The sequence below is a fragment of the Myxine glutinosa genome, chromosome 1 (assembly GCF_964187855.1).
Source record: "Myxine glutinosa chromosome 1, kmMyxGlut1.1, whole genome shotgun sequence".
In the NCBI taxonomy this organism is placed as follows: domain Eukaryota; kingdom Metazoa; phylum Chordata; class Myxini; order Myxiniformes; family Myxinidae; genus Myxine; species Myxine glutinosa.
This window is the reverse complement of record NC_136261.1, coordinates 277,003,213-277,029,535: the sequence shown is the minus strand read 5'-3', so window position 1 is coordinate 277,029,535 and position 26,323 is coordinate 277,003,213. Positions and strand designations below refer to the sequence as shown.

Genomic DNA, 26,323 nt, shown 5'->3' with positions numbered 1-26,323 from the left:
GAAACATGTCCATTGTAGAATAGCTGGCACGGAAGCCATAAAGCTTCTAATGGCACATGTCATAAAATGTTGAAGCCACTACAAGTGAGGAAGAGTGAGTTAAGATATCCACTGATGAGTTGATCCATATTTTCAGAAAGAGATATGAATCGGGAGTCATCATTTTCGGTGGATAGTGGTGCACCACACGGCTAAACATGAGATGGTTGGGAAGAGGAATGCATCTCCAGAGGTATTCCAGTGGGCTAGGAGGTGTATGAAGGTCAATTAATCAGAAGAAGAATCTTTGATACAATTGACTATAACATTATTTTGCACAATCTATCACATTATGGAATTAGAGAAATAGCCTTGGAATGGTCTAAAAACTACCTCTAATAAAATTTTAAAAACAATTGTTGTCTTAAGGATCTATCCTTGGTTTCCACAAGGATCTATTGTTGGGACGGGCCTTTTGGTTGTTATACGTACATATGTTGTTACGGATTTCCGGTAGGGATCATGATGGGAGTTTTTGGAACTATTTCACGGCCAACGAACCGCGGATAACTCAGTTGTGTGCGATCAGTTGCTAAGCAACCGTGAGACGCTTAGTTTAGGTAGTGTCCAGGGTCCAAATTCCGCTTTACCCTCCAGCCAAATTAATCACCCCAGATAAGGACTGTGCTTCCCAGTGCTTCACTGAATGAATGAATGAATGATCGTTTCAAGCCCATTTTCCCCGCTAGAGCTGCGGTTAGCCTTGCGGGCCCCATGACCTCATGGTTCCCTTTTTGAGGCGATGTTTTTTTTTATGGCCGGATGCCATTCCTGACGCCAACCCTTTGTCACCTCTTACGATGTGCGGTGTACCTATTCTAAATTGCGGTACACACCGGGATCATTCATCCCAGCAAGCTGGTACTCAATTTGCCGACCTCAGAAGGATGAACAGGCTGAGTCAACCACCCTGGCATTAATTCAGCGATCACCGGGATTCGAACTCAGGATCCTAGGATCCCAAGCCTGCACCCAAACCGCTAAGCCAACACCAGGCTTCACTGCGATTAATCAAATTGGCCAAGTAATACCATAAGTGGAACGTTGGTTATGGCTGACCACAACAAAACAGTGGGGCTGAACTCCCTGTCACTATCCACACACTATGTTCTAACCAATAGAAGATGAAAATCGGGCAGGTTGGAAAACGGTTATAGAGTTCAACAAGGAGCACGTATTTACAAACAGTGTCAAAGAAGAAAACTCTTACCCCAAGCACAGATTCCCAGTCTTAGTCAACCACTTTGTCAGAGTTTCTACAACACAGGCACCTCAGTAATTCCGGGAAAATGAGGTAAGGAAGAGGTACAGAGAGAAGGAGAGAAATGTTTGAGGTGTAGGATCGACCTCTCATTCACTGGACATAGGCCACTGGGCTTATGTTTGTCCCAACAAAAGAGGGGAGGGGAGAAGGAAGTGGAGGGTAGAGTGTGTAATGCGATGTGTACAGAGAGGTGCAAATGGTGAATGTGTGTCATGCTTCAAGGAAAGCATGAGGTGCGAGTCAGTAACAACAACACAACAACATGCATTTTAAGGCCATTTTCCCTGCTAGAGCGGGGGTTAGCCTTGCGGTCCCCATGACAATCTTCTCCATTTTGCCCTATTTTCTGCATCTCTCCTTGTTAACCCCCTTGCCCGCATTTCTTCTTCCACCATCTTTAGCCAAGTCTTTTTCGGTCTTCCCCGTCCTCTACTTCCTTCTACATTCATTTCCATCACTTTTCTCAACCAGTCACTTTCATCCTTCCTCAACACATGAGCAAACCATCTCAACCTGTTCCTCTTCACAGCATCAATCACAGGCTCTATTCCCATCATCTTTCACAATTCATCATTTGTCTTCCTCTCTCTCAACGATACGCCGCATATCCACCGAACCATTCGCATTTCCACTCTTTCCAGCCTTCGTTGCTGCTCTACGTTCATTACCCATGTCTCGCTCCCATAAATCATAACACTTCTCACACATGCAGCATACACCTTTCCCTTCAGCTTCAACGACACTCCCCTCCTCATCAGCACACCACTCAGTTCCTGAAACTTCTTCCATGCACATCTCACTCTTGCAACCGTTGCCGAGTCTGATCCACCTTCTCCATTCAGCATGTCTCTGAGGTAGCAAAATGTTTTCACACCTTCCAGCTTCACGCCGTCTCCAAGATCCAACCCAACATTTCCTCCATCTGCAGCTCCCTCTGTGCACACCTTACATTTGAATGTAGCTGCCACACTGGTTAATGACCCTCTCAGTCCACTACATGTTTGATGAACCCACTCAGCGCACATTGTACATTGAATGGAGTTCACTCCGACACCCTTCCTGCACACAGCACACAGCCACTTCCCAGTTCTTTCCACCTCACCACATGCTTTACCACTTGCCATCACCTTCGTCTTTCCTATATTCACCTTCAGACCTTTTGTCTCCATACATTCCTTCCACTTGTTCATCTTTTCCTTCAGTCCATCCATACTTTCCGCAATCAACACCAGATCATCTGCATACAACAACTCCCATGGTAAACCCTCCTTTATGTTCTGAGCCAGCACCTCCATCACAGCTACAAATAGTAGTGGACTTAGTACCGACCCCTGATGCACTCCCACCTTCACCTCAAACTCACCACTGTTCCCGTCCTTCGTCCTTACAGCTGTGCGCGCTCTTTTGTACATTGCCATCACTACTCTGATGAACCATTCCTCCACTCCTAACTTCCTCAATGCCCATGTCAATACTTCGCGTGGAACCCTATCGAATGCTTTCTCCAGATCAACAAACCCAAGAAACAACTTCTTCCTCTTCTCCATGTACTTCTCCTGAAACTGCCTCACAATAAAGAGCGCGTCTGTCATTCCTCTTCCTGGCATAAATCCAAACTGCATTTCGTCGAACTTCACCTTCTTCCTTATCCTCCTCTCCAACACCCTTTCCAATACCTTCATTCCACGCTCCAATAACTTTATCGCTCGGTACGATGCCCTTCCTGACGCCAACCCTCTTAGTCGCCTCTTATGACACGCAGGATACGGTGTACCTATTCTAACCAGGGTACACACCGGGTCAGTAAGCCGGCCATAAAAAGACAAGGGCTTTCCGTTGATGCTCTGTGCGCTCAAAGGGAACAAATTCCATTCAGGGAAAGCAGGAGAGTGTAAATCGGTGTGTCATGGCGAACGTGTCCAGTAAATCTCTACTGCTCAGTCTGTTCACCAGCCCTCCACTGCACTAGCTCGTGCCTGGCAGAGCACTTGCCTGCCCCAATGTTCTTCTCGTATTAGTCTGGTATTTTGGTGCCATAGTGTATTTATTTATTCCTACATATGTTTGGATTTTCGCATCCTACCATCCCCATTTGTCTGTCCACGTACGCCAGATCTCTCTGGGTATTGTTGTGTCGAATCCCCTCTCTTCACAAGGGTGAAAACCAGCTCAATCATCCTCGCAGGTTCAGTCCATTATTGCAGATTTCCCAGACTCAACAACCAACTTCTGCACTTAAGTTATGGGTTTTGATAAGCCCTGTTTTGTCACAGGCGGAAACCCCATGATACGGTTGCTCCCCCATTGGTTCGCTCCATGATCCGCCTTACACTATTGGACGCTTGGGCCTTGGCTGGTGGTGAGGTATGGCGTCGAGCCTTACGAGAAGCCCTCTGTCTTTCGACTTCTCTCCTCGGATGTGAGATCGCATGTCAGATTTGGTTGTTGGTTTTGTAATGGTGGTTTTGTAATGTTGAGTGTTGTAAAGCATGTATGGATGCGTAGCAGAGGTGTGCAGAGAGAGAGATTGAGAGAGAGAATTTAGAAGTCATACTCTCAATATAGAACTTCAGCATGTTTCTGAGTGGCTAGAGGCAAATTGATTAAATATAGAGAAAACTAATTTCGGTCTCTGTGCTTCCTGGACTTATTTTATTTGATGAATCATGTATATTGAGGGTTCATTCAAAAAAGAAGTTATTGGACTCTTGGTTGATGAAGAATTGACATGGAAAATGCATATACAGTAATTACTTTAAGCAGCAAATCCATTTATTGAAGTATTATTGTCATTGTTATTAGTTTTAATATTGATAGTTTTAATATTAGTTAAAATATAATTTTCCTAAATCAGTTCTTCTTCCACTATGTACCACCTTGATATTGTCTTGACTGAATTACTGCAGAGCAACTCCTTAAAATTACAGATAGACAAAATATTGGTGTTCCAAAAAAAGAGTTGTGCGAATTATATGCAGTGACGGTTCACAAGCACATTCAAATATTTTTTTAATAACTTTCTGAAAATAGAAGGACTATACATTTTTCAATCAGAGTTGCTCGTTGTTAGGGTTTTAAAATCGAAATGAGATGCCCCAAAAACATGGCCAAATTTTTGTGAACTGCACTTGGTACAGCACGTGCCTTCACCAGGCTGAACAGTTTACATTTTGCATCCCACTGGTAGGCCGGATCTGCATCCAGATCTTAACCAAAATCTAATTGGCTTGTTCATGTCACCGACCCAACTCATCAACCAAGTTTCGTCCGAATCCGTGCACAACTTTTCGAGATATCCTGCTTAGAGACAAACAAACAGGGGTGAAAATATAACCTCCATCCACCTTTGGTGGCATCATTAATTACCCAACAAGACAAGCTAATATTTACCATTTACAACAAACAATAATTTCCTTTGCAAACAAAACTATATTAGCCTCCGTTGGACTTAGCCCGAAACGGGGGGTTATGGATTGGGTCTCGTCCATCCGTCCGTGCCTCCACAACCATATATCGGAGATGTAGGGACCGATTTTGTTCATACTTGGCACAAAGACAATACGTGACGGTATACTTATGCACATCATTTTGTTTCTTGATGCGATCAAAGATGGCCGACTGTCGGACGTTTTAGTTGTAAAAAAAAGTCCTATGTTGAACACGTCCTCAACCATTTCTCGGAGATGCATTTACCGATGTTGTTCAAACTTCGCACACGGATAATGAATGATGGCTCACATATGAAAGTCATTTTCTTTCGAGATCAGATCCAATATGGCCGACTGGTGCACCATTTGTTACTTTAAAGTGTCCCCAACTATTTATTGAACATGCATGATCCGATTTTGTTCAAGCTCGGCACAAGCACAGTACACGATGGCATGCAAATGCACCTCACTTTTATTTTGCGATCTGATCAAAGATGGCCAACTGATAGACTGGCGGCCATTTGTTTAAAAACCCCGATACTGACCACGTCCTCAACCATTTCTCGGATATGCATTTTTTTATTTTTTTTGTATACAGGATCGAGGCTCGTGAAAGAGCTAACATTTATCACACTAAAAATCAAACACACACACAAAACATATAACAAGGGTAGCGGTAGACAAGATGGGGAGAGAAGGGGAAGCACAAACACAACATTTGAGAGCAGGGACATCGGGAGATCTGTGGGAGGGAGAGGGCTTGGGGGAGGAGGTGTGGGAAGGGGGGAAGGGGTGAGAGAAGTATAAAACACAAGGACACTGCAAGGACTTCCAGGAAAGAAGTTGGTATTTCAAAAAAGTGGATCTGGGGTGAAATTAGCGGGGGTAGAAAAGATCAAGGTTTTGGATGGGGTAAGATAAGAGATGGTGGTGAACAGCTGTTTTAAAGACCTGGAGGGAGGAGTGGGATTGAAGAGAGTGAGGGAGTTTGTTCCAGAGGTGGGAGTAAAGAGGAAGGAAGGAGTGAAGGTGAGCAGAGAGTCTTGATTTTGGCAGTTTAACCAGGTTGCTGGCAGATCTTGTGCGACCTGTAGGAATATTTGGGGGACAGCCCAAAGAGAGCTTGGGGAGCAAGGCTGGAGAGGAGTCGGTAGAAGACAGAAAGACCACCAACCTGCCTGCGGTGAGTAAGTGAAAGGCCCTCGGAGTTAGCCTCATCTCGGGAGATTCCAATGATGCCGAAAGCTTTGGTTTCAACAGCGTGAAGCTGAGCTAGGTGTGAGACAGGTGCACCGGCCCAGAGGGGGGAACAGTATTCCATTGAGCTGTGGATGAAAGCCCTTTCGAGATCGAGAAAGCAGTGACCCTGCTAAACATCATGTGGTGAGGAGCTCAGGTGTGCCAAGTGTTACGTGGTCCTCCCGGTGACTACCTGGTCTCGGTGACCCCCCGGACCGTGAGAGGAACCCCGCCAGAAAGATATATGATTTATACGCTTTCGTAACGCAATCAATATGAATTCCAGTCAATAGGAAACCCCACACCAAGGATCTGGATTAATCAATAATATATTCCCAATCAATCAACAACCATCAACAATCAATCAACAATATTACTAAGATGGCCATCTCATATATTTCCCCCTTTGACCCCACTTACGGCACCCTCAATAGTCACTGTCCCTCACAATGTCTCTGGGCCCCTCCCGACCAAGGTGAAGGTCGACCTCTCCGCACACGGGCGGTTGAACGGACCCCTGGCTGACGTGCTCCAAACGTGCACGTCCCGTACCGGGAACGGTGGCTGCAGCGGACACCTCCTCGGGACGCCACCGGGGTCGGAGCCCGTGATCGCGGCCTCTGGGCTGTGAACGTCTCGCAAAGCGCGCGAGGCCCAAGGTGCGACCCGTACACGCCCTCGTAGGCGTCGAGGCAAACAGTGCCGGACGCTTGGTTCCTTCCAGGAACCCACGGCAACCTGACACGTAACAGGCAATCACCCCGCGCAGGTAACTCCTCTCGCCAGACGGGCTTTTCAAACGCAGCATTCGAAAGCAGATAAAGATCGATTCGGCTCGCGTCGGAGCTGGTCGAGGATCAAGATGGCTGCTTCTCTCCTGACCTTGTCTTCCTTCTTCTTCCGGTTCACCATCCCGTTTCCGGTCTCCTGTTATCAGGAGCGCTTCAAACCATTTAACCACAACAACCTTTAATAGAATAAATATTAATAAGCAATGACCTGAATAGTAATTCACATAAATCCGGAATCCGTAACACTCCCCCTCTTCAAGAAAGAAAGTTTGAACCCAGCGAAAACTTTCTTTGCAGGCCAACTTTGATAAACAAACAAGATAACTCACACCCCAAATCATCAGTTCCCCCGGGCACAATTATCACATCTCAAAAACAAAGCAACAAAATTTCACAAAACCCCCAGAGATTCCAAAGGTAATTCACTCTGGACCAAGCATCAACACTTCTAGTTTCTCTTGAATGCCGGTTAAGGGGTGGTGACCAAAACCCCAAAGTTAAACAACTCGATAGCACTTTTTCGGGAGGCCAAGCTGAGTATGCACTACATGGACGCCTTAAGGAATGTGGAGTTCACGGTTAGTCCGGGGAGGAAAGTTCATTACATGGACGCCTTTAAGAACGTGGAGTTCACGGTTGGTCCGTGCAGGAAAGTTCACTACCTGGACGCCTTTAAGAACGTGGCGTTCACGGTTAGTCCGTGTAGGAGCCCAGGCTCGGCGGCTCCGCCGTATATAGTGCTTCAACTTCTCCGGACTCCTAACAGTTACGGTGGGACCACTTGACCCAGTAGTCACCTGACTGGCGGTCTCCGTCTCGGCCAGTGCTCTGACAATCATTCTTTCGGGGGATGCCGTAACTCTGGGAGCCTCCATAGTAATATCGGCTGCTGCCGACACCAAAACTACCGCCAAGTTGTCCTCTTCTGTAGACCTCTCGACGCCTACGAAATGCCTTCCCTACTGTTATGGACCGACCCTCCAAATCCTTACCATTCCAATTCTTCTCTGCCTTTCTGGCGTCTTTTGTGCTTGCAAACGTGACAAAGCCGAACCCTCTTGACTGTTGCGTTTCCCTGTCTTTTACCAACCGCACTTCCACCAGCGGCCCATATCTGTTGAAGACAGAGGTCAGAACTTCTTCCTCTGTTTTGAAGTTCAGTCCCCCTACAAATAACTTGGTACTTTTGTCGCCCTCCCGAGCTGGTGTGGTGTTATTTTCCCTGCTGGGCTCTTTACCAACCCTCGGGTTACCATAAACTTTACCCCCGGCCAAATCATTCCCGATAACCACAGATACTCCCTCTACAGGAAGCGTGGCTTGTAAACCGACGGTGACCGGTCCTGACACCAAATCGGATTCCAAATGGATGACATGAAGTGGGGCACTAACACAGCCACCGATCCCTTGTAACCGAACACTATCACCAGTTGCGGTACTCTTTGACAATGGCAAAATGCCTTCAAGCATTAAGGATTGATGGGCTCCTGTGTCCCTCAATACCCTAACAGGTCTTGGGTTAGTCAAGTCTCCCTCTAGTGAGACAAATCCCTCATAAATAAATGGTTGGTAACTCTTCTGTGGGCGATTTCTTACGTTTGCCATCGCATTCGGAGTTGTACGAGTCGGACTCCGCTCTGGGTTGTCCCTTTTCATGAGGTAACAACTGGACATCAAGTGTCCAGGTTTATGGCAAAAAGCACAAGTAGGCCCGGAGGAGAACCTCGGGGTCAGCCTTGAGCCCCCCGGAAAATAAGTTTGTCTTGGGCCCGTAGCCCTCTGATTTCTAACAGTTGGGGTATCAGAGTTGTCCCCATAATCATCTCGAGGCCGCCGCCATGTATTGTCGTTCTCCGCACCGGGTGTTCCATAACTCCCCTGCTGAAGTCTAGGCGAGGAGTTTGGGTTGTGGACCCCTATCCGGTGTGTTAAGGCATAATCATCTGCCATGGTGGCTGCGTCCCACAACTTTGGTACTTTCTTTTCCTGCAGGTACACTTTGATGTCCTCGTGGACACACTGTTGAAATTCCTCCACCAGGATCAAGTCACGCAATGCTTCGAAGTCTTTCCCGACTCCTTTTGACTCACACCACCGATCAAACATGTTTTCTTTCACTCTGGCAAACTCCACATGGGTCTCACTCTCCCTCTTCCTGGCATTCCTGAATTTTTGCCGATAAGCTTCAGGAACCAACTCATAGGCTTTGAGAATGTGCTTCTTCAATACCTCATAATCTGCACATTGGTCCATTGGTAGCGCCGAATAAATATCTTGAGCTTTACCCACCAGCACAGTTGCACTAGTATGGTCCAGGCCTCCTCCGGCCAGTTTAACTGTCGAGCCACTTTCTCAAAGTGTGGAAAAAATTTAGCGACTTCCTTTTCACTGAAGGGTGGAACCAGCCTCACATGTCTGCCCACATCCCAGGTGTTCTGGCTAGGTGTCGGCCCAGTCAGCAAGGGTGGTACCTCTCCCCGTTCTCTCATTAACTCCAGCTCCTTGAATTTAATTTCTTGCTGAAGCGCCATGTCACGTTCCTTTAATTCCCTTTCGGCTTTTCTCTCCTCTGCTTCGAGTTCCCTTGCAGCTCTCCTCTCCTCTGCTTTTCTCCCTTCTAACCTTTCCTGGAGTTCTCGTTCCACTCTCCTTTCTTCTGCTTGTTTCTCTTCTCTCCTCTCTTCTGCTTTCCTTTCCTCTTCTGCTCTTTCCTTTTCTGCTTTCCTTTCTTCTTCTGCCCTTTCCTTTTCTGCTTCCTTTCTTCTTCTTTGATCCGTTCCTGGCTCTGTAATTGCAACTCCAGTTTCCGGAGCTCCACGTCTTCTGGTTCTTCGGGTAGCCACTCCCAGGCTAACTCGTCCCATGTTCCTAATCCCACCATAGATTGTATCACCGCGGTCTGCAACTCTGCCTTCCTCAAATTAGTTTGGACCTCCAAGTTAAAATGTTTGGCCAATTTCAAGAGGTCCGATTTTAGTAACGCTCGGAACTGTGCCTCACTCGGGGTTACCGCAAAGTTCTGTGCCACAAACGCCATGGTGACTATCGTTAACACCTGTTAACCTTCACCCAAGACTTTACCACAATTTCCCAAAAATTTACCAATTACTAATTAATTAATTAATTTTAATTAATAAAAATATTATTTTATTATTTTATTATTTTATATCCCGGAATTCAATTGGACGAGCCCCCAATTCTGTTACGTGGTCCTCCTGGTGACTACCTGGTCTCGGTGACCCCCCGGACCGTGAGAGGAACCCCACCAGAAAGATATATGATTTATACGCTTTCGTAACGCAATCAATATGAATTCCAGTCAATAAGAAACCCCACACCAAGGATCCGGATTAATCAATAATATATTCCCAATCAATCAACAACCATCAACAATCAATCAACAATATTACTAAGATGGCCATCTCATATATTTCCCCCTTTGACCCCACTTACGGCACCCTCAATAGTCACTGTCCCTCACAATGTCTCTGGGCTCCTCCCGACCAAGGTGAAGGTCGACTTCTCCGCACACGGGCGGTTGAACGGACCCCTGGCTGACGTGCTCCAAACGTGCACGTCCCGTACCGGGAACGGTTGCTGCAGCGGACCTCTTTGGGACGCCACCGGGGTCGGAGCCCGTGATCGCGGCCTCTGGGCTGTGAATGGCTCGCAAAGCGCGCGAGGCCCAAGGTGCGACCCGTACACGCCCTCGTAGGCGTCGAGGCGAACAGTGCCGGACGCTTGGTTCCTTCCAGGAACCCACGGCAACCTGACACGTAACAGGCAATCACCCCGCGCAGGTAACTCCTCTCGCCAGACGGGCTTTTCAAACGCAGCGTTCGAAAGCAGGTAAAGATCGCTTCGGCTCGCGTCGGAGCTGGTCGAGGATCAAGATTGGCCGCTTCTCTCCCGACCTTGTCTTCCTTCTTCTTCCGGTTCACCATCCCGTTTCCGGTCTCCTGTTATCAGGAGCGCTTCAAACCATTTAACCACAACAACCTTTAATAGAATAAACATGAATAAGCAATGACCTGAATAGTAATTCACATAAATCCGGAATCCGTAACACAAGGAAGAACTTCGCGCGCTGGATGATGCCCAGTCGGCGACTGGCTTTGGAGGCCAGATTGGAAATGTGGTTTTCCCAGGAAAGATCATTTACCGATCTTGTTCTAGCTTGGCACACAGAAAATAAATAATTGGTTACATATGTACGTCATTTTTATTTCGAGATCAGATCCAATATGGCCGACTCGCAGCCATTTTGGTACTTAAACGTGTCTCAAACCATTTCTCGACATGCATTTACCGATTTTGTTCAAACTTGGCTCAAAGACAATACATGAGAGTATACACTATACATATGCAGAAGATTTTGTTTTGTCATCCGACCAAATATGGCTGACTGACGGCCTTTAACTCCGTACAGCAAAATTACTAAAATCACGGGGGCTATGACATTTTATCTTTTTTTTCTTGTTTATACTCAAACTCGACCAAAGTTATGGTATTTGCTTAGGCAAATATTTGTATGAATAGTTTTAAACACAATGTCAAAAGTTTATTATTGGAGAAGTATATATAACAAGTTGATGTTGCAATCACTGGTAATAAATGAGTAATGCGTGATATTCGGATGATAACGCAAGAGTATTGCATACCAGAGGATTCCTCCTCCTACATCCCAATCCCACATTTCCATTCCTTTCTGTTTACTTCTATTTGTCCACCTCCTTATTATTCACATTATATGTGTCTTATTTCACAATATTTCTTTATTTCTGTCTCTTCATATTTTTAATCACAATACATTGTCATAGGGACCTGAAATTTTACAAGCCATGCATTTATTCAGGTCCCTGCACTGTTCTCATCAAGTGATGTATGTTTCTTGTATTTTGTGGTTGATTGATTCAATAGTGGGAAATAAAAAAACTGAACTGAACTGAAACATTGAGGAATGGTATGTTGACATAGTCCTTTGTTTTTATCGTGAATTGTTATTGAAATCCGAGCTGGGAGTTCATCAAAACCCCATGTTTTTTTAACGGTTTTTTGGGGTTGTTCAACATTTCCAATGTGGTGTTTCTGGGTAGTTTTCCTTTGCCTGTCCTGATTTGACTCATGTTACTTATGCCGAGTAAGTTACACAACTTAATTGAGTTACATGTAACTCCACAACTTAATTTTGTATCGTTGTTTTAGGCTTTGCTTGCAAAGACACGGGCGCTCTCCCCAGTCATGGTCCCGTCACCTGCCAGGCCTCTACCAGTGCTCGGGTCTACTGCACACAGGGGGTCATCTTCTCCTGCCGTCACTCCACCTCGTACAACACCCAGCCTGCAACCACACAAGCCATTACAACGAAGGTCTGCTTCACCTCTCACTTCAGTGCTCAGTTGCCTGTCAGCATAATATTCAGTATGCCTTTCCGTTTCCTTCAATACTTATAACGCTTCTCTCTTTCCCACTCTGGCTTACTTTCCATCTTTTCACTGTCATCGACTTTGGACAGCAAAGAAGCTTGTGTTCATGGCAGCTTGGCCCTACCTCATGCTTCCTTTTGGTGGTGGTCCTTTTTAACAACCCCTGTAATTAGGGAAAGGAGGGGGAAAAATAACATGAAACTTTAGTCATTGCAGCAGGATAGTGGTGAATGTGTGTGGGTGTGGAATTTCGACATGCAGCGTTTTTAACAATAATTTTATCCCACATTTACCTCCGAAATTTTTGTGGCTTTTTAGTCACTTGGTGGTCCAGTCAATCAGGTGCAAATGACCATGGGTTGGCCAGCCCAGGTCTACAAGCCCATGCGTGTACACAGGCCTGTCGCTCCCCTTTCTTCTTTCCTGCAAACTTGAACAAGGGGATAATACAATCATGTAATGGGGCAGGCTAGAGCAAGCTATGAGCTGCTACAAACGACTCTTATGGAATGTCCAGATGCCAGAAGCCACACCCTGTATAATATTTCCAGGAAGCTTTTGTTGATAGGCCTGGGAGCAATAACGTGAGATCTTTCATAGTCCATGGCTTGTTTTGATGATTATTTTTTGGATTTCTCATGAATTATAGAACGTCAGGGAAATCCCTCCAACTTTCTTGAGCTGATAATACTTGCCTCATTAAATAATTGTTTTTCTTTTTTCCACTTTCACTCGTTCCTTTATTATCCTGTTTTACTTTTATTGTTGCCTTTTGCATTTCATTGTCATTTTTACCTTTAAAATTTCTTGTTACTTTTTTAACTTTTTACATTGCTTTTAAAACTTTTTGTTACTTTTTGATTTATTACTGCAGTTTTATTTATGATTCAATGAGAGTTCCTTATCGCCCAGGATTTATTTAATATTTTTTGAGCAACTCTGTCAGTTAACATAATTTTTCGACACAATCTTTGCACAACTTCCACAGAGTCATCTTAACAGAATCACTGGATGGTGCCAGCGCAACCTCTGACCAGACCACAGCCGCCAACATCAGGGGTGAGTCCATGATATGTCAGTGATCACAAGGCGACTGGCACCGCGTCGGCCATGCTTTTAAAAGCCACCGAGCGCATCCGGTGATAATATTGTCCCACATAGCGAGCCACAGACCACGTCGGCTGGCCTTGGCTGGTGCCCGGCGCCTGAATTGTGTTTTGGGAAGCTTTGCGCAGACGCACAGGGGCTGTGAGCATTTTCTCTGGCACTGAGCACCGGAGGTTCAGCCAGAGTTGGCTGTCATGGGGAGCCAGTTCATGCACGCTTGATCCACATTTGGATGGTGCCTATATGAATCTGTGTTATACTTTTAAAGTCAGTTTTCATTACTATTGGTGTTATTATTGTTATTTTGACAGTTGCTGCAATAATTGGGTCTTGGGTTTGTCGCTTGGCAGTTGGCTTGCCATGTTATGATTTGCACGAGGTTGAAGTATTTCTCGTAGGCGTGTCAACTGCTGACTTTTGGAAAAGGTCCCTTTAGGCTCAGGTGTCATGGCCACTTGGCACATGTGATAAATGTTAAAGCAAATTGCTTTCCAATGAGAGTTGTGGGATGAGGTTGGAAGGCTGGGGGGGGGGGGAAGGAAGGGGGTTGAGGGGCAGGTTTGGAGAATTTGAGAGAGTAGGGTGGATGGTCACACAGTAACTGTGCATTTTAGAGTCTGCCAGGAATGGTTTTTGTGTGAACGTTTTATTTCAAATACAACCCCCCCCCCCCCTCTATCATACCAATACCCACCCCCCCTATCATACCAATACCCACCCCCCCCCTATCATACCAATACCCCCCCCCCCTCTATCATACCAATACCCACCCCCCCCCTCCCCTATCATACCAATACCCCAAAGCTTTAAAGACAAATTCGGCCCAGTTGGCCGCAAGTCGGTTTCAGAAAGGACATCAAAATGCACTAAATGACCACATGGCCCACGTTTGGCTCAAGTGATGTCTGCTGGACTGCGAACAAAGGGAGTCTTACTACAGATTTCATTTATTACTTTTATCAAAGAGAGCATTTCCTCAGTCATAAGAGATGAGATTTTAAGCCTGGAATTAACCTATTCCTTTGGGTAAGGAAGTTACGTTAACGACCCAGGAAAGTTTTTTTTATCGCTGAAAGGACAAAAAGTAAGTTCAGATGCTTTTGCACAGCAATCTTTTGCGAAGGTGTAGAATTCAATTGCTCATGCGAATAGTTTGTTCAACCCATCCCACCTGTGTTGCGTCCATGTCCAATTTACCTTAATTACCTGTGTACTTCTTTATTGGTGGTGTTTAATTGTGTTGGCCAATTCCTGTGGAAGATTCGATTTGATCTCTGCACCAATGTGATTATGCATAGGGCAGTTGGCTTACCATCCCTTCCATAAAAGAGTGTGCTTCTCCATGTAGTATCCCCTCATTGGCAGTTTTGTATTCTGATCCTACTTTTCTTTCCAGAGATAACACTCAGATCTACAAAGCTCACAGTTAAACACATGAATTCTGTGTGGCCAACACGTTTATTTTTGCACTCCCGAGTAGCCTCACAGATGGGCCGTATAAATATGATGTGTGCAAAGGAGAGATAGAGAAAAAAAACAAAGGCTGAAAACGTCATAGTGGAAGGAATGAGATTGTATTGAATAGGTGGGGTGAGGAGGAATGCAAATTTCCACTGCTTTTGTTTAAGTAACATATAGATAGGGCTGACAGGATGGCCTAGACCCTATATAGGTACGCACACTCGCCTCAAAGCTGTCTGGCCTGGGTTTGATTCCCGACCCTGCTAAAAACTGTCGTCCCGGTGTTTCACTGGCAGGGTGATTCATCAATGTGCGTCCCTTGGATGGACGTTAAACTTGGGGTTCCCGAGGACTTGGGGGTCCTTGAACAAATTACAGATTCCTGCCCTAACCAGGAGAGGGCATTGCATCAGCGGAACAGCTGTGCCATCAGCCAATGATGCTACCCCGCAGTCTTGTGCTGCAAACGAATGAAGAAGTTTGAAACAACAAACAATGTGAGATTAATGAAACTTCTTCATTCGTACATTCTAGAACATTCTAGAGTATTCTAGAGTACATTCTAGACGTTTGTTACATCATACAATTATGTATCTTACTAATACTGAACATCAAGGTGGCACCAAATTTTTATGCAAAGAAAGTCCCAGTTCGAAATAAATCCACAAACGTATCGTGGAAAAACACACATCTTTGAATATGAGACGAGCAATAAATTGTCTTTTTAAACCAGGATGTTTGCTACTGCCGAAGCCATACTCTCAAAAATGTCGACTAACCAAATGAGGGATGAACTTGAAAAGTTTTTTTGTTGTTTTTTTGTATTCAAGATCGAGGCTCGTGAAAGAACTAACATTAATCACACGAAAAATCAAACTGACACATAAAACATATAATAAAGGGAGCGGTAGACAAGATGGGGAGAGAGGGGGAAGCACACAAGAACAACATTTGAGAGCAGGGAGATCTGTGGGAGGGAGAGGGCTTGGGGGGAGGCGGCACGGGAAGGGGGAGAGGGTGGGAGAGGTAAACAAAAAACACATGGACATAGCAAGGACTTCCAGGAAATAAGTCGGAATTTCAAAAAAGTGGATCTGGGGGTGAATTCATGGGGGTAGAAAAGATCAAGGTTTTGGATTGGGGAAGATAAGAGATGGTGGTGAACAGCTGTTTTAAAGACCTGGAGGGACGAGTGGGATTGAAGAGAGCGAGGGAGTTTGTTCCAGAGGCGGGAGAAAAGAGGAATGAAGGAGTGAAGGTGAGCAGAAAGTCTTGATTTTGGCAGTTTAACCATAAGAGGGTTGCAGGCAGATCTTGTGCGACCTGTAGGAATATTTGGGGGACAAAGCGCAGAGAGAGCTGGGGGGGCAAGGTCGGAGAGGAGTCGGTCGAAGACGGCAAGGCCAAATATTGATTCAAGTCCCTTGAAGATGGTCCCAAGCCAGAATGGCAGGTAGATGTAACCAACCCACAAACCGTTGCTTATGTCGATGAACTCTTCTTGGAGGATCCGCACATTAGTGTCTCTGAAATATCCACAGAAGTTTGAATTTTTCAATGCAGCATTTTCGCCATCATCTACAAACTCAAGGTCTCATCAAATGAAACCCTTTAAACCTCCCCATGGACAGAAATAGCTGACATCTTGTTCCGAGCTTCTCCAACTGTCCAACGCAGATGCAGCCAACGATAATGGTCACTCGGTAATTGGGGACCAAGCATGGTTTCCCCACTGGCATCGTGACACCAAATTGTAGTCCAGGCAATTGAAGTGCACGCTCATCACCGTCTCCCAATGCCCTTCACAACAACCTCCTTTCCAGCAGGATCATGTCGACCTTCTGGGTTGCCAAGGGAAACGTTATCCACAAGGGAATGTGACACCAATTCATGCAACAATTGGAGCACGTCACCGAGGACATGCAGTGAGGGATATTGGCCAAAGGTGTGTTATTGACCTTCACGACAGAGCGGCTGTCACCAAGGCCCGTGTTGCCTTGACTGCCATTCACGAGCGTGGGTTCAGGCAGCTGGATGTCTCCATAATTTATTGGTCGTCTTATCTTATTTATACACTGCACATGTATACACATGCATGTGAGAGTTGTTCAAGAGATGTTTCTTTTTCCACTGTGAGAATATACAACCTGGATAGGCCCCACATAAACTAAATAAATAATCCGTTGTTGTATTTGAAGTCCCACCTGCATGGTCATTGCCTGAAGCAACCAAGACATGGCTGGAGCAGCAATCTGAAAGCTTTTCTTTTACTGACAGACAGTTTGGAGGGCGAGTGGAGCAAGAGCATTGAAGTCGAGGGACACCATTTTGAAAAATTAAGACAATTAATTGGCAGGTCTTGTACTTTTGTGTCTTATTGCTGGAACTTTCTGATCATACATGTTCCACCTGCAAGGGTCCATACTCGAATTAATATTTTCCTCGTGTGAAGTGCTGTAACCTGCCAACTAAATTGCAATGGCCATTTGGCACATGAACAGAAATGGCCAAATTGTGCAGGACAGTGACTCTTCTTCTTCTTCTTCCTCTTCTTCTTCATTACCTGCCACAATAATTGCCACGTTCTTGTGGGATTGGCTGGGGATGTTGTTGGTCCAAGTTTTTCACAATACGGCTGGTCAGGCCTGATGCTCGACTAAGCAGTTAAGGCAGGAATTTGGAATTTGGCCAGGGTGCATGGCGGTAGCTCGTCTACTCTTCACAAAGGATCTTTGACGTCTATTATATGTTATCTTAGCAGCAGACGGACACCAGTTTAACGTCCATCCAAAGGACGGTACACACAATGATGAACCACCCTGCCTGTGAAACACCTGGATGACAGTTTATAGCTAGGCCGGGATTCAAACCCAGGCTAGACAGCTGAGAGGTGAGTGTGCGTACTTCTAGGCCATCCTGCCCAGCTCCACAACAGTGACACTAACACTCAATAAAACTTGCATTCAAAATGGCGAGGCCATGCATTTGGATATTTATGGTACGATATCAATTCACCCTCTTTGGCCTCCATGTGTTTTCAGGAAAAGAAAATGTATAATTTTGTAGTTAATCTATTCTAAGGAAGGGAGTTTTATTTTTTATTTTTTTGTATACAACATCGAGGCTCGTGTAAGAGCTAACATTAATGACAAAAAAACAAACGGACACACAAAACATACAATAAAGGGAGCGGGAGACAAGATGGGGAGAGAGAGGAGCACACAAGTACAACAGCAAAGAGCAGGGACAACGGGAGATCTGTGGGAGGGAGAGGGCTTGGGGAGAGGTGGCATGGGAAGGGGGGGGGGGTGGGAGAGGTAAAAAAACACATGGACACTGATAGGACTTCCAGGAAAGAAGTCTGAATTTCAAAAAAGTGAATTTGGGGTGAATTAACAGGGATAGAAAAGATCAAAGAGTTAAGTAAATTTAAGATAATGAGATGTGGATGGAACACAAACCTGATGGGTCAATTACCCTCTTTTGTGTAGTCCTTGTACAACTTTGTCCACAAACACCGCCACACCTTATAAGCACAGGGAATGAGGTACACCATTTGTGAATGACATCGACGTACAATAATATTTGCTTACTGGAGGAGTTAGAGTGTTAGTGAGAGTTTGCAGAAAGAGGACTGACTGTGTGAAGCCACCCTAATGTCCGCAGTTGATCGGAGGACATATTTTGATTCCGATCGTATCTCTTTGTCTCTTGACCGTCTTCCCCTGCAGAGTTTGCGACCAAGAACCTTCGACGATCACACCTCGATTCTTAGCGCCTGCTCCCACCCACAACCCTTCATCCTGCTCAACCCTCTTTGCCCTCCTACTATCGGCCCTTGCCATCGACCAAGTTCAATTTGACCCTCTGATGTTTACACGGGGTCAATGTCTGCCAAGAGACATGGATGACATCGATTTAATTTGTATTTTATGTCGTTTTCAGATGTATTTTGACTGCAGGTTTTAATTTATTTGTTTGTTTGTTTTTGTATTTATTTTTTTGCTGGGACCCTCGCCATCCACTTTGGACCCATCCCACCCTTCCTTGCCAGTATAGTTTCTGCTAATGGATACAGCATGTTTTTGCTCAGGGATTTGGATGGTTGTTGGGAGGGTGGTGTGATAATGGCTGTGACCCAAATGTGCTGGGAGTGAAAGGTTACATTTGATCAGTTTGTTGTCCATCTTGTTATAAGCACTTATAGGCGACTATTTACAGATCAATAAAATGGATGCAAAGGTGGCATCAACCTTTTCGCGATACCAGTTATATCCCCTGGGAAATCCACTAACCTTCCCCTTAACCCACACGGTTACTTGTCTGAATCGACCTCCTCCACTTGATTAGCTGCGGCTCTCCGGGCCATCTCTCGAGCACTTTGGCACGGCTCTGGAACAAGCACTTTGTGGGGGGACGTTGTGGAGCGTCCATTTTATCTGGGTGTGGTTGCAGCACAGGCCACCGGTTGCTCAAGAGAAAATGTTGCTGGGACGGCGATGTCACAACGCTTGGGTGTAAATTGGTGAGGAGAACGGAGAAAGGCCATCTCACCTCACGGATTTCGTTCATCGGGCTTATCGTATTCCACTCGTGCGGAGAATGACCGCTTAGGCGGTCTTCACCTTACAGTGGTGGTGTTGGCATGGCACGTTTGTGTGGTCTCATTTTTCCAAGCTATGCATTGCAAAACTGCTTTTCGGGCAGCTTTGTGATAATAAACATTTAAATATTAATTGATACTTGTGAATTGCTTTGTTTACAAGACTAGTACACCCGCTCACTACGGGAGCGGCAAGAAGGGTCATTCCTCTTTGGGGTATAAAGATTACAGTCGATATATGGTCGGGTCTCAAGAACATTGGGTGTGTGTTCATTTACCAAGTTTGTTGTAGAGAGATCGCCAAGTGGTTTAAGCATTCGAGTAAGCACTCCATTCAAAACCATTAAGGAACGGCTGGCTTGGCAAGCGCTAGCTCGCTGCTTGGTAAATGAGCACAACCTGGGCTTCCTCCCTTTGTTTCGTATTAAACAGCGGGAGCGAGTTTCAAAAGTTCACTTCGAAAAATGCCACGGTCGCGGCAGAAAGAGCCATGTTATTAACCCAACATTTGTGGGTTATATAGAGTACAGTAGATCTTTGCTCAGTTCTGTAAGTAAACCTTACTTCACGGATGTCGCGATTCCTCCAAATTTCTTCATTTAGTGTTATAAATAGCATTAGCGACTATTTCAAAAGCTAATCATACGTGTTTGGTTTATAATATTTTTACTTCCTATAGAAACCGTTGCTCCCACGGAAACACTATTATAACTATAAGCTATTTATACACGTTTATATCACCGCAGGAAAAACGCCTTGGGGAAGTGGGGCATTATCTATATAATAATAGCGTAAGGACTCGACTTTGTTATCCCTTTTACGCCGCACCCAGTGACCCGATGCCCACGGCACTAATGGATTTACGATCTACGAACCGCGCTCTTTGTTTATCACGTACAGCCATACTCGAAAAATCTGAATTAGCCGACGTTGGGGCCCAAAAGCATCCGATTAACTGCCGATACGACGCCATCTTACGACGCCATCGTATTGGCGTCTGCTGGGCGAAGACGAAGCAAGCCGTCCGCTGATTGGACAGGCGAAGGTGAAAGCAAGCCATCCACTGAGTGGACAATCCAGAGCATGCATTTGTGCCGGTGTCGGCGATCGTTGTTCATATACGCACTCTTCATTCTCATCTTTCTTCCTAACTCTTACTCGGACAAGCAAATCCCCTATGCCATCCATAATGGTACACTCTATCCACACACCACATCCTCCCTTCCGTGGATGTTCCATGGGTTTCGGCTAGTCTATATAATAATAGCGTAAGGACTCAACTTTGTTATCCCTTTTACGCCGAACCCAGTGACCCGATGCCCACGGCACTAATGGATTTACGATCTACGAACCGCGCTCTTTGTTTATCACGTACAGACATCCTCGAAAAATCTGAATCGGCCGACGTTGGGGCCCAAAAGCATCCGATTAACTGCCGATACGACCCCATCGTATTGGCGTCTGCTGGGCGAAGGCGAAGCAAGCCGTCCGCTGATTGGACAGGCGAAAGCGAAAGCAAGCCATCCACTGAGTGGACAATCCAGAGCATGCATTTGTGCCGGTGTCGGCGATCGTTGTTCATATACGCACTCTTCATTCTCATCTTTCTTCCTAACTCTTACTCGGACAAGCAAATCCCCTATGCCATCCATTAAATGGTACACTCTATCCATACACCACATCCTCCCTTCCGTGGATGTTCCACGGGTTTCGGCTAGTTACTATTAATATTGTTTTGTCATAACATTAACAATATGCGATTATCATTAATTTTGTTATTCAAAGCGTCTTTGGAAAAACGCCACGATAAAGCTAATTTAACATTGATATACACCTCAACACGCAACGCCATTGACGGCAATGGTGGGGAAAACCCGCTCAGGGGAGAAAACCCCCTTGGGGAGAAGGGCAAATGAATGCACTACAACCTTCATTATGTAACCCTTGGTCATCCTCTCAAGTTTGGTTGAGATTGGATAAGTAAGGACGGAATGTATTGACGTCAAAAATTAATCAGACAGACAGACATAAATGGTGTATATTAGTATGATGAATTTTTTTTTTCTCCAAACCTCCCACCTCCATCTTTCCACGCCATGCCATTAATGGAATGTCATGGAAACAGATATACCGGCAATTAAGCTTTGATGGAAGTAAAACCCACAATCGCACCGGTAACGTGAAAAGCAACCTTTGTTCTGTTTGTTCTTTTTCCTCTTTTGACATAAAGTACATTCTGTTTATTCCCAAAAAACACACACATTTACAGAGTGCAAAGCCCCTTCCAGTGCTGCACTTCGCAACCCCATAAAAAGCCATTTGAGAAAGCTACAAAAATGGAAGCGTCACGAATGAACGTCACGTTTAATCATAAAGCTCGCACGCGGCGTCAGGGCCGTTACATCAAGCAGAAGGGGACTGCACTCGATTTGCCCGTCACAGTGCTCGAGAAGTGCGGACGATGCGAAACATGTAACAGCACCAGTGGAATGTGGTATAATTCCATTTATTTATTTTTTGCCCATTTTAAATTAGGTACTTGTGGGTTGCTTGAATGAAAACCAAAGTCAGTACAGTCTGAAAACCCCCAATAAGCCACCGCTACAGCATTGGTGTCATTTCAAGTCACGGCAGATGAATTGTATTTGAGCACACGTTGTAATTTTGTACCTTTGTCATAAACAAAGATATTGTACAATGTACTCCGGAATTAAAAAATAGAGTTATCCACATGTTCCACACATGCCAGATTTTAAAAAAAAGCCTGAGAAGTGAGGGCAATAAGAACATCTTCTATCCGCACTCTGTACTTCCTGTGAAAGGAAATGAGGACAGCGGAAGTTTGCTTAGGAGGTGGGCATGGAGCGCTGCTTTGTGCTGGTTATCCACACAGGCCACGATAGTCCCAAGGTTACAAGTGCAGGTTGCTCCCATCCCAGCAATGTAGCAGAAGAGGTTTCATCGAGGCTGCATGCATTTAGGATGAGCTTTCTCTTCTCAAAACTTTGGTTTTTTTTCCACAATGGGAATAAAAATTTGGGAACAGATTTTGAAATTCCCACTAAAACAGATACGAGTCCACTGCGCCGACGAGCTGCGTGCGTCTGCTTCATTGACCGCAGGAAATGTTTAGCTTTTTCTGCTCGTTCTGTATTTACACGAACCTTCACAGCCGTGCATTTCAAAGTCTGGGATGTCAAACTGCCGGGCCGGACACTTTACTGCATTAATTCACAAAGACCTGCAGTTCTGCCTCGTTCCCTAGGCCATCGTGGACCAGGGGCAGAGCGTGCACTGGTAGCAATTTCTTCACGGGACCTTGTCGGGCTGCCATTACAGATGAGCATAGCAGTTAAAAGCTTCGAAATTGAAAGTAAATTGTGCCATGGTGGAGCACTGTGGCCACCTCCTCTGCTGTGACAAAATGTTGAGAACTCATAAGGTGGCCACCTCCTCTGCTGTGACAAAATGTTGAGAACTCATAAGGTGGTCCTCTGGGAAGGTGGTCCTCTGGTGGTCCTCTGGACCTCTGGACAAAGGTCCTCTGGACCTCTAGACAAAGGTGGTCCTCTGGACTCGCACTCCTCTGGGAACCTCTGCGAAGATACGTTATTAGGCAATGTTTGAGTGACATTACTACGATTATGTGTTCTGCATAAGCTGCATGGAGAAGGTAATGAGATTCTGCGACGTAAGCATGGTAACATTCAAAACATGGCTGTTTTTGTAAATGCGAGTGCCTTCGAGGCCCTTTAGGCCACACTTTTTGGACACAGCATTGTATTGCACACAGCATTTGCGGATATTGGTGAATAAATCCCAGGAGTTATCCACACGAGTTTCAAGTGGAATTGTAGCATAAAAAGTCTGTTCCAGTCTCTGCTGATATCAGCGGCCTCGCTGCAGGTTACGCATGATCCTTCACAAGCCCAGGTTCTCTGAGGAAGTCTATTTTGGATCTTGGGATTAGGGACCATCCTCGGTCTCTGAGGGAATTACAAAAGTGCATTGATCAGGCCAGGAAGGCACTGGGGATGGTGATAAGGTGAGGCCGGTTCACCTCATCACCGGCACTTGCACGATTTCACGACCATGTTGGAGAGGCATGTGACGAGTGGCTTTTTGTTTTTGTAGTAAATGATTGGGAGGCCCTCCAGCTGCTCAGGGACACAGCACGGGGTTGCCGATGCGTCTGGGTTCACCGTGCTGAGCAGGCCTAGCACCTGCCAAGAGAGGAGAGACTGGTGAGCATTCTTGGAGAAGTGAGATGTGCCCAGAATACTGTAACATTCTGACTTCAGACTAAGATGTTTTAACTTTCTGAAAACCCCACTCGCTGCTTGGCCTCGGCTGTTTGACAGCATCAATTGAGCAACAAAATGAGTTTGCATTTAGCAGGAAAGGAATACAAAATAAAATTGAATGTAAAACCAACAAAACACTCAATTTTGCATATTTCCTTAAACTCCTCTTCCACTAACAACTTTCCCACTAACAACTTTCCCACTAACAACTTTCCCACTAACAACTTTCCCACTAACAACTTTCCCACTAACAACTTTCCCTACTTTGTGCCACCAATGGAAAGGAAGCCTTTTTTTTAATAAACATGACAAAGAATGCACTTTTTCTTTCCGATATATGAACCATTTATCACTGCACTGGACCGTGTTGGCCAAAGTATTTGTTTGGGGTGGGGAGGGGGGGGATACAAGATGGAGGCTCGTGTAAGAGTTAACATTTATCACAAAAAGACAAACTGACACGTAAAACGTATGATAATGGGAGTGGGAGACAAGATGGGAAGAGAGAGGGAAGCACACAAGTACAACATTTGAAAGCAGGGACATCGGGAGATCTGTGGGATGTGGGAAGGAGAGGGCTTGGGGGGAGAAGGAATGGGAAGGTGGGGGGGGGGGGGTGGGAGAGGTATAAAACACATGGACACTGCAAGGACTTCCAGGAAAGGAGTCGGAATTTCAAAAAAGTGGATCTGGGGTGAATTATCGGGGGTAGAAAAGATCAAGGTTTTGGATGGGGGAAGATAAGAGATGGTGGTGAACAGCTGTTTTGAAGATCTGGAGGGAGGAGTGGGATTGAAGAGAGTGAGGAGTTTCTTCCAGAGGCGGGAGAAAAGAGGAATGAAAGAGTGAAGGTGAACAGAGAGTCTTGATTTTGGCAGTTTAACCAGAAGAGGGTTGCAGGCAAATCTTGTGCGACCTGTAGGAATATTTGGGGGACAGAACACAGACAGACCTGGGGGAGCAAGGCCGGAGAGGAGTCGGTAGAAGACAGAAAGACCACCAACCTGCCTGCGGTGAGTGAGTGAAAGGCCCTTGGAGTTAGCTTAATCGCGGGAGATTCCAATGATACCGAAAGCTTTGGTTTCAACAGCATGAAGCAGAGCTAGGTGTGAGGCAGGAGCACCAGCCCAGAGGGGAGAGCAGTATTCCATTGAGCTGCGGATGAAAGCCTTGTATGTGGTGAGGAGCTCAGGTGTGCCAAGGAAGGACTTCGCACGACGGAGGATGCCCAGTCGGCGACTGGCTTTGGAGGCCAGATTTGAAATGTGGTTTTCCCAGGAAAGATCGTGGCAGATCGTGAGACCCAAAAGCTTCAGTGACAGAACTTCTTGGAGAGGATTATTCAGAAAGTGGATGGGAGGGTTGTCCAGTCGGTCTTTTCGGAGAGACATCGTAAGAGTGTGAGATTTGTCAGGATTGAAAAACATGTTCCACTTGTTTGACCAGTCTGTGATTTTGTCCATGTCTGCAGAGAGTGAGGAGGCTGCAGATTGCCGATCTGAGGAATGAGGAATGGAGCGACAGAGAGTAGAGTCATCAGCAAAGAGATAGAGAGGATTTTCCAGAGAGTCGCAGAGATCATTGATGAAGACCAGAAAAAGCACAGGGCCCAGAACACTGCCTTGGGGAACTCCAGCCTGAACAGGAAGAGGAGATGAGAGAAATCCATTCAGGGTCACACGTTGACTACGACCAGAGAGGATGTCCGCAAGCCATGCGTGGAGATTTCCATGGATACCATAAGAGGAGAGTTTGGTGAGCAGTGCTGGGTGCCAGACCGTATCGAAGGCACGTGATATGTCAAGGGAGACAGCTCTGATTTCCTGTTTGGCATTGAGGAACTCCATCCATTGTTGAGACAGCAGAAGCAGCAAATCGATGATCGGAGATCAAGCATTTGGAGAAGAGGAAGGATTTGATGTCAGAAGCGATGATTGATTCCATGACCTTGCTGATTATTGGGAGCAGGCTGATTGGTCTGTAGTTGCAAGGATCTGTTTTTGCACCTTTTTGTGTAAAGCGGTAACTAGTAACGAGAAGGGCACTTAGTAGAGTACATATCTCCTCCAGACTGAACCGTTTACATTTTGTATCCCACTGATAGGCCGGATATGCATCTGGGCCTTTTTAATCCGCTTGTTCTTTTGTCACCTTCTCAACTTATCCACCAAGTTTTGTCATAATCCGTCCACAACTTTTTGCGATATCTCTTTTAGCCCTATCACTCAATGGTGAAGAATCACTTAAAAATTCTAGTATCCGGATCTGGATCTTCATCAAAATCGAATCAATTCTTCCTCGTTGCACACCGAACCTGTCCACCAAATGTCCTCCAAATCTGTCCATAATGTTCTGAGATATCTTGGTCACAGACAAACAAACAGGGGTGAAAACATAACCTCCATCCACCCTCAGTTACGGAGGTAAAAATTCAGGCTCTTCACTCCTATACTCCCTTATTTCTGCATACCGTGGTATACTGCGTGTCAGAAGACCACAGGTAGGGGCAGGGCCCAGCACAGTAGTTGGCGTAGTATCCTTGTGGTTTGCTTATCCACTTCCAGCCCAGGTCTTGGCGGAAATTGATGTACAGTTTCCGCAGACAGCAATTTTTCTCCTCACCACTGCAGTAAAAGGACACAAACATGTCATCTTCCGAGC

General features: G+C 45.7%; 2 protein-coding genes across 4 annotated transcripts in view; one reads left to right on the top strand and one right to left on the bottom strand.

The window, feature by feature from the left end:
* Window positions 1–19,491, top strand: part of TTLL5 (tubulin tyrosine ligase like 5) — a 232,972-nt gene extending 213,481 nt beyond the window's left edge. For all 3 annotated transcript variants that reach the window (XR_013620981.1, XM_078766222.1, XM_078766220.1), the window contains exons 31-33: window positions 11,967–12,130; window positions 13,176–13,246; window positions 18,487–19,491. Coding sequence is in view for 2 of the 3 variants with exons in the window: in XM_078766222.1 (XP_078622348.1) it covers window positions 11,967–12,130; window positions 13,176–13,246; window positions 18,487–18,530 (279 nt within the window). In the remaining variant the exon portion in view is untranslated. The remainder of the gene's footprint in view (window positions 1–11,966; window positions 12,131–13,175; window positions 13,247–18,486) is intronic.
* Window positions 19,492–21,583: 2,092 nt separating this feature from the next.
* Window positions 21,584–26,323, bottom strand: part of LOC137437665 (transforming growth factor beta-2 proprotein) — a 58,597-nt gene continuing 53,857 nt past the window's right edge. The window contains exons 6-7 of the mRNA XM_068132155.2: window positions 26,133–26,286; window positions 21,584–23,581 (exon numbers count right to left, since the gene is read on the bottom strand). Of these exons, the coding sequence (XP_067988256.2) occupies window positions 23,423–23,581; window positions 26,133–26,286 (313 nt within the window). The 3' untranslated portion in view covers window positions 21,584–23,422. The remainder of the gene's footprint in view (window positions 23,582–26,132; window positions 26,287–26,323) is intronic.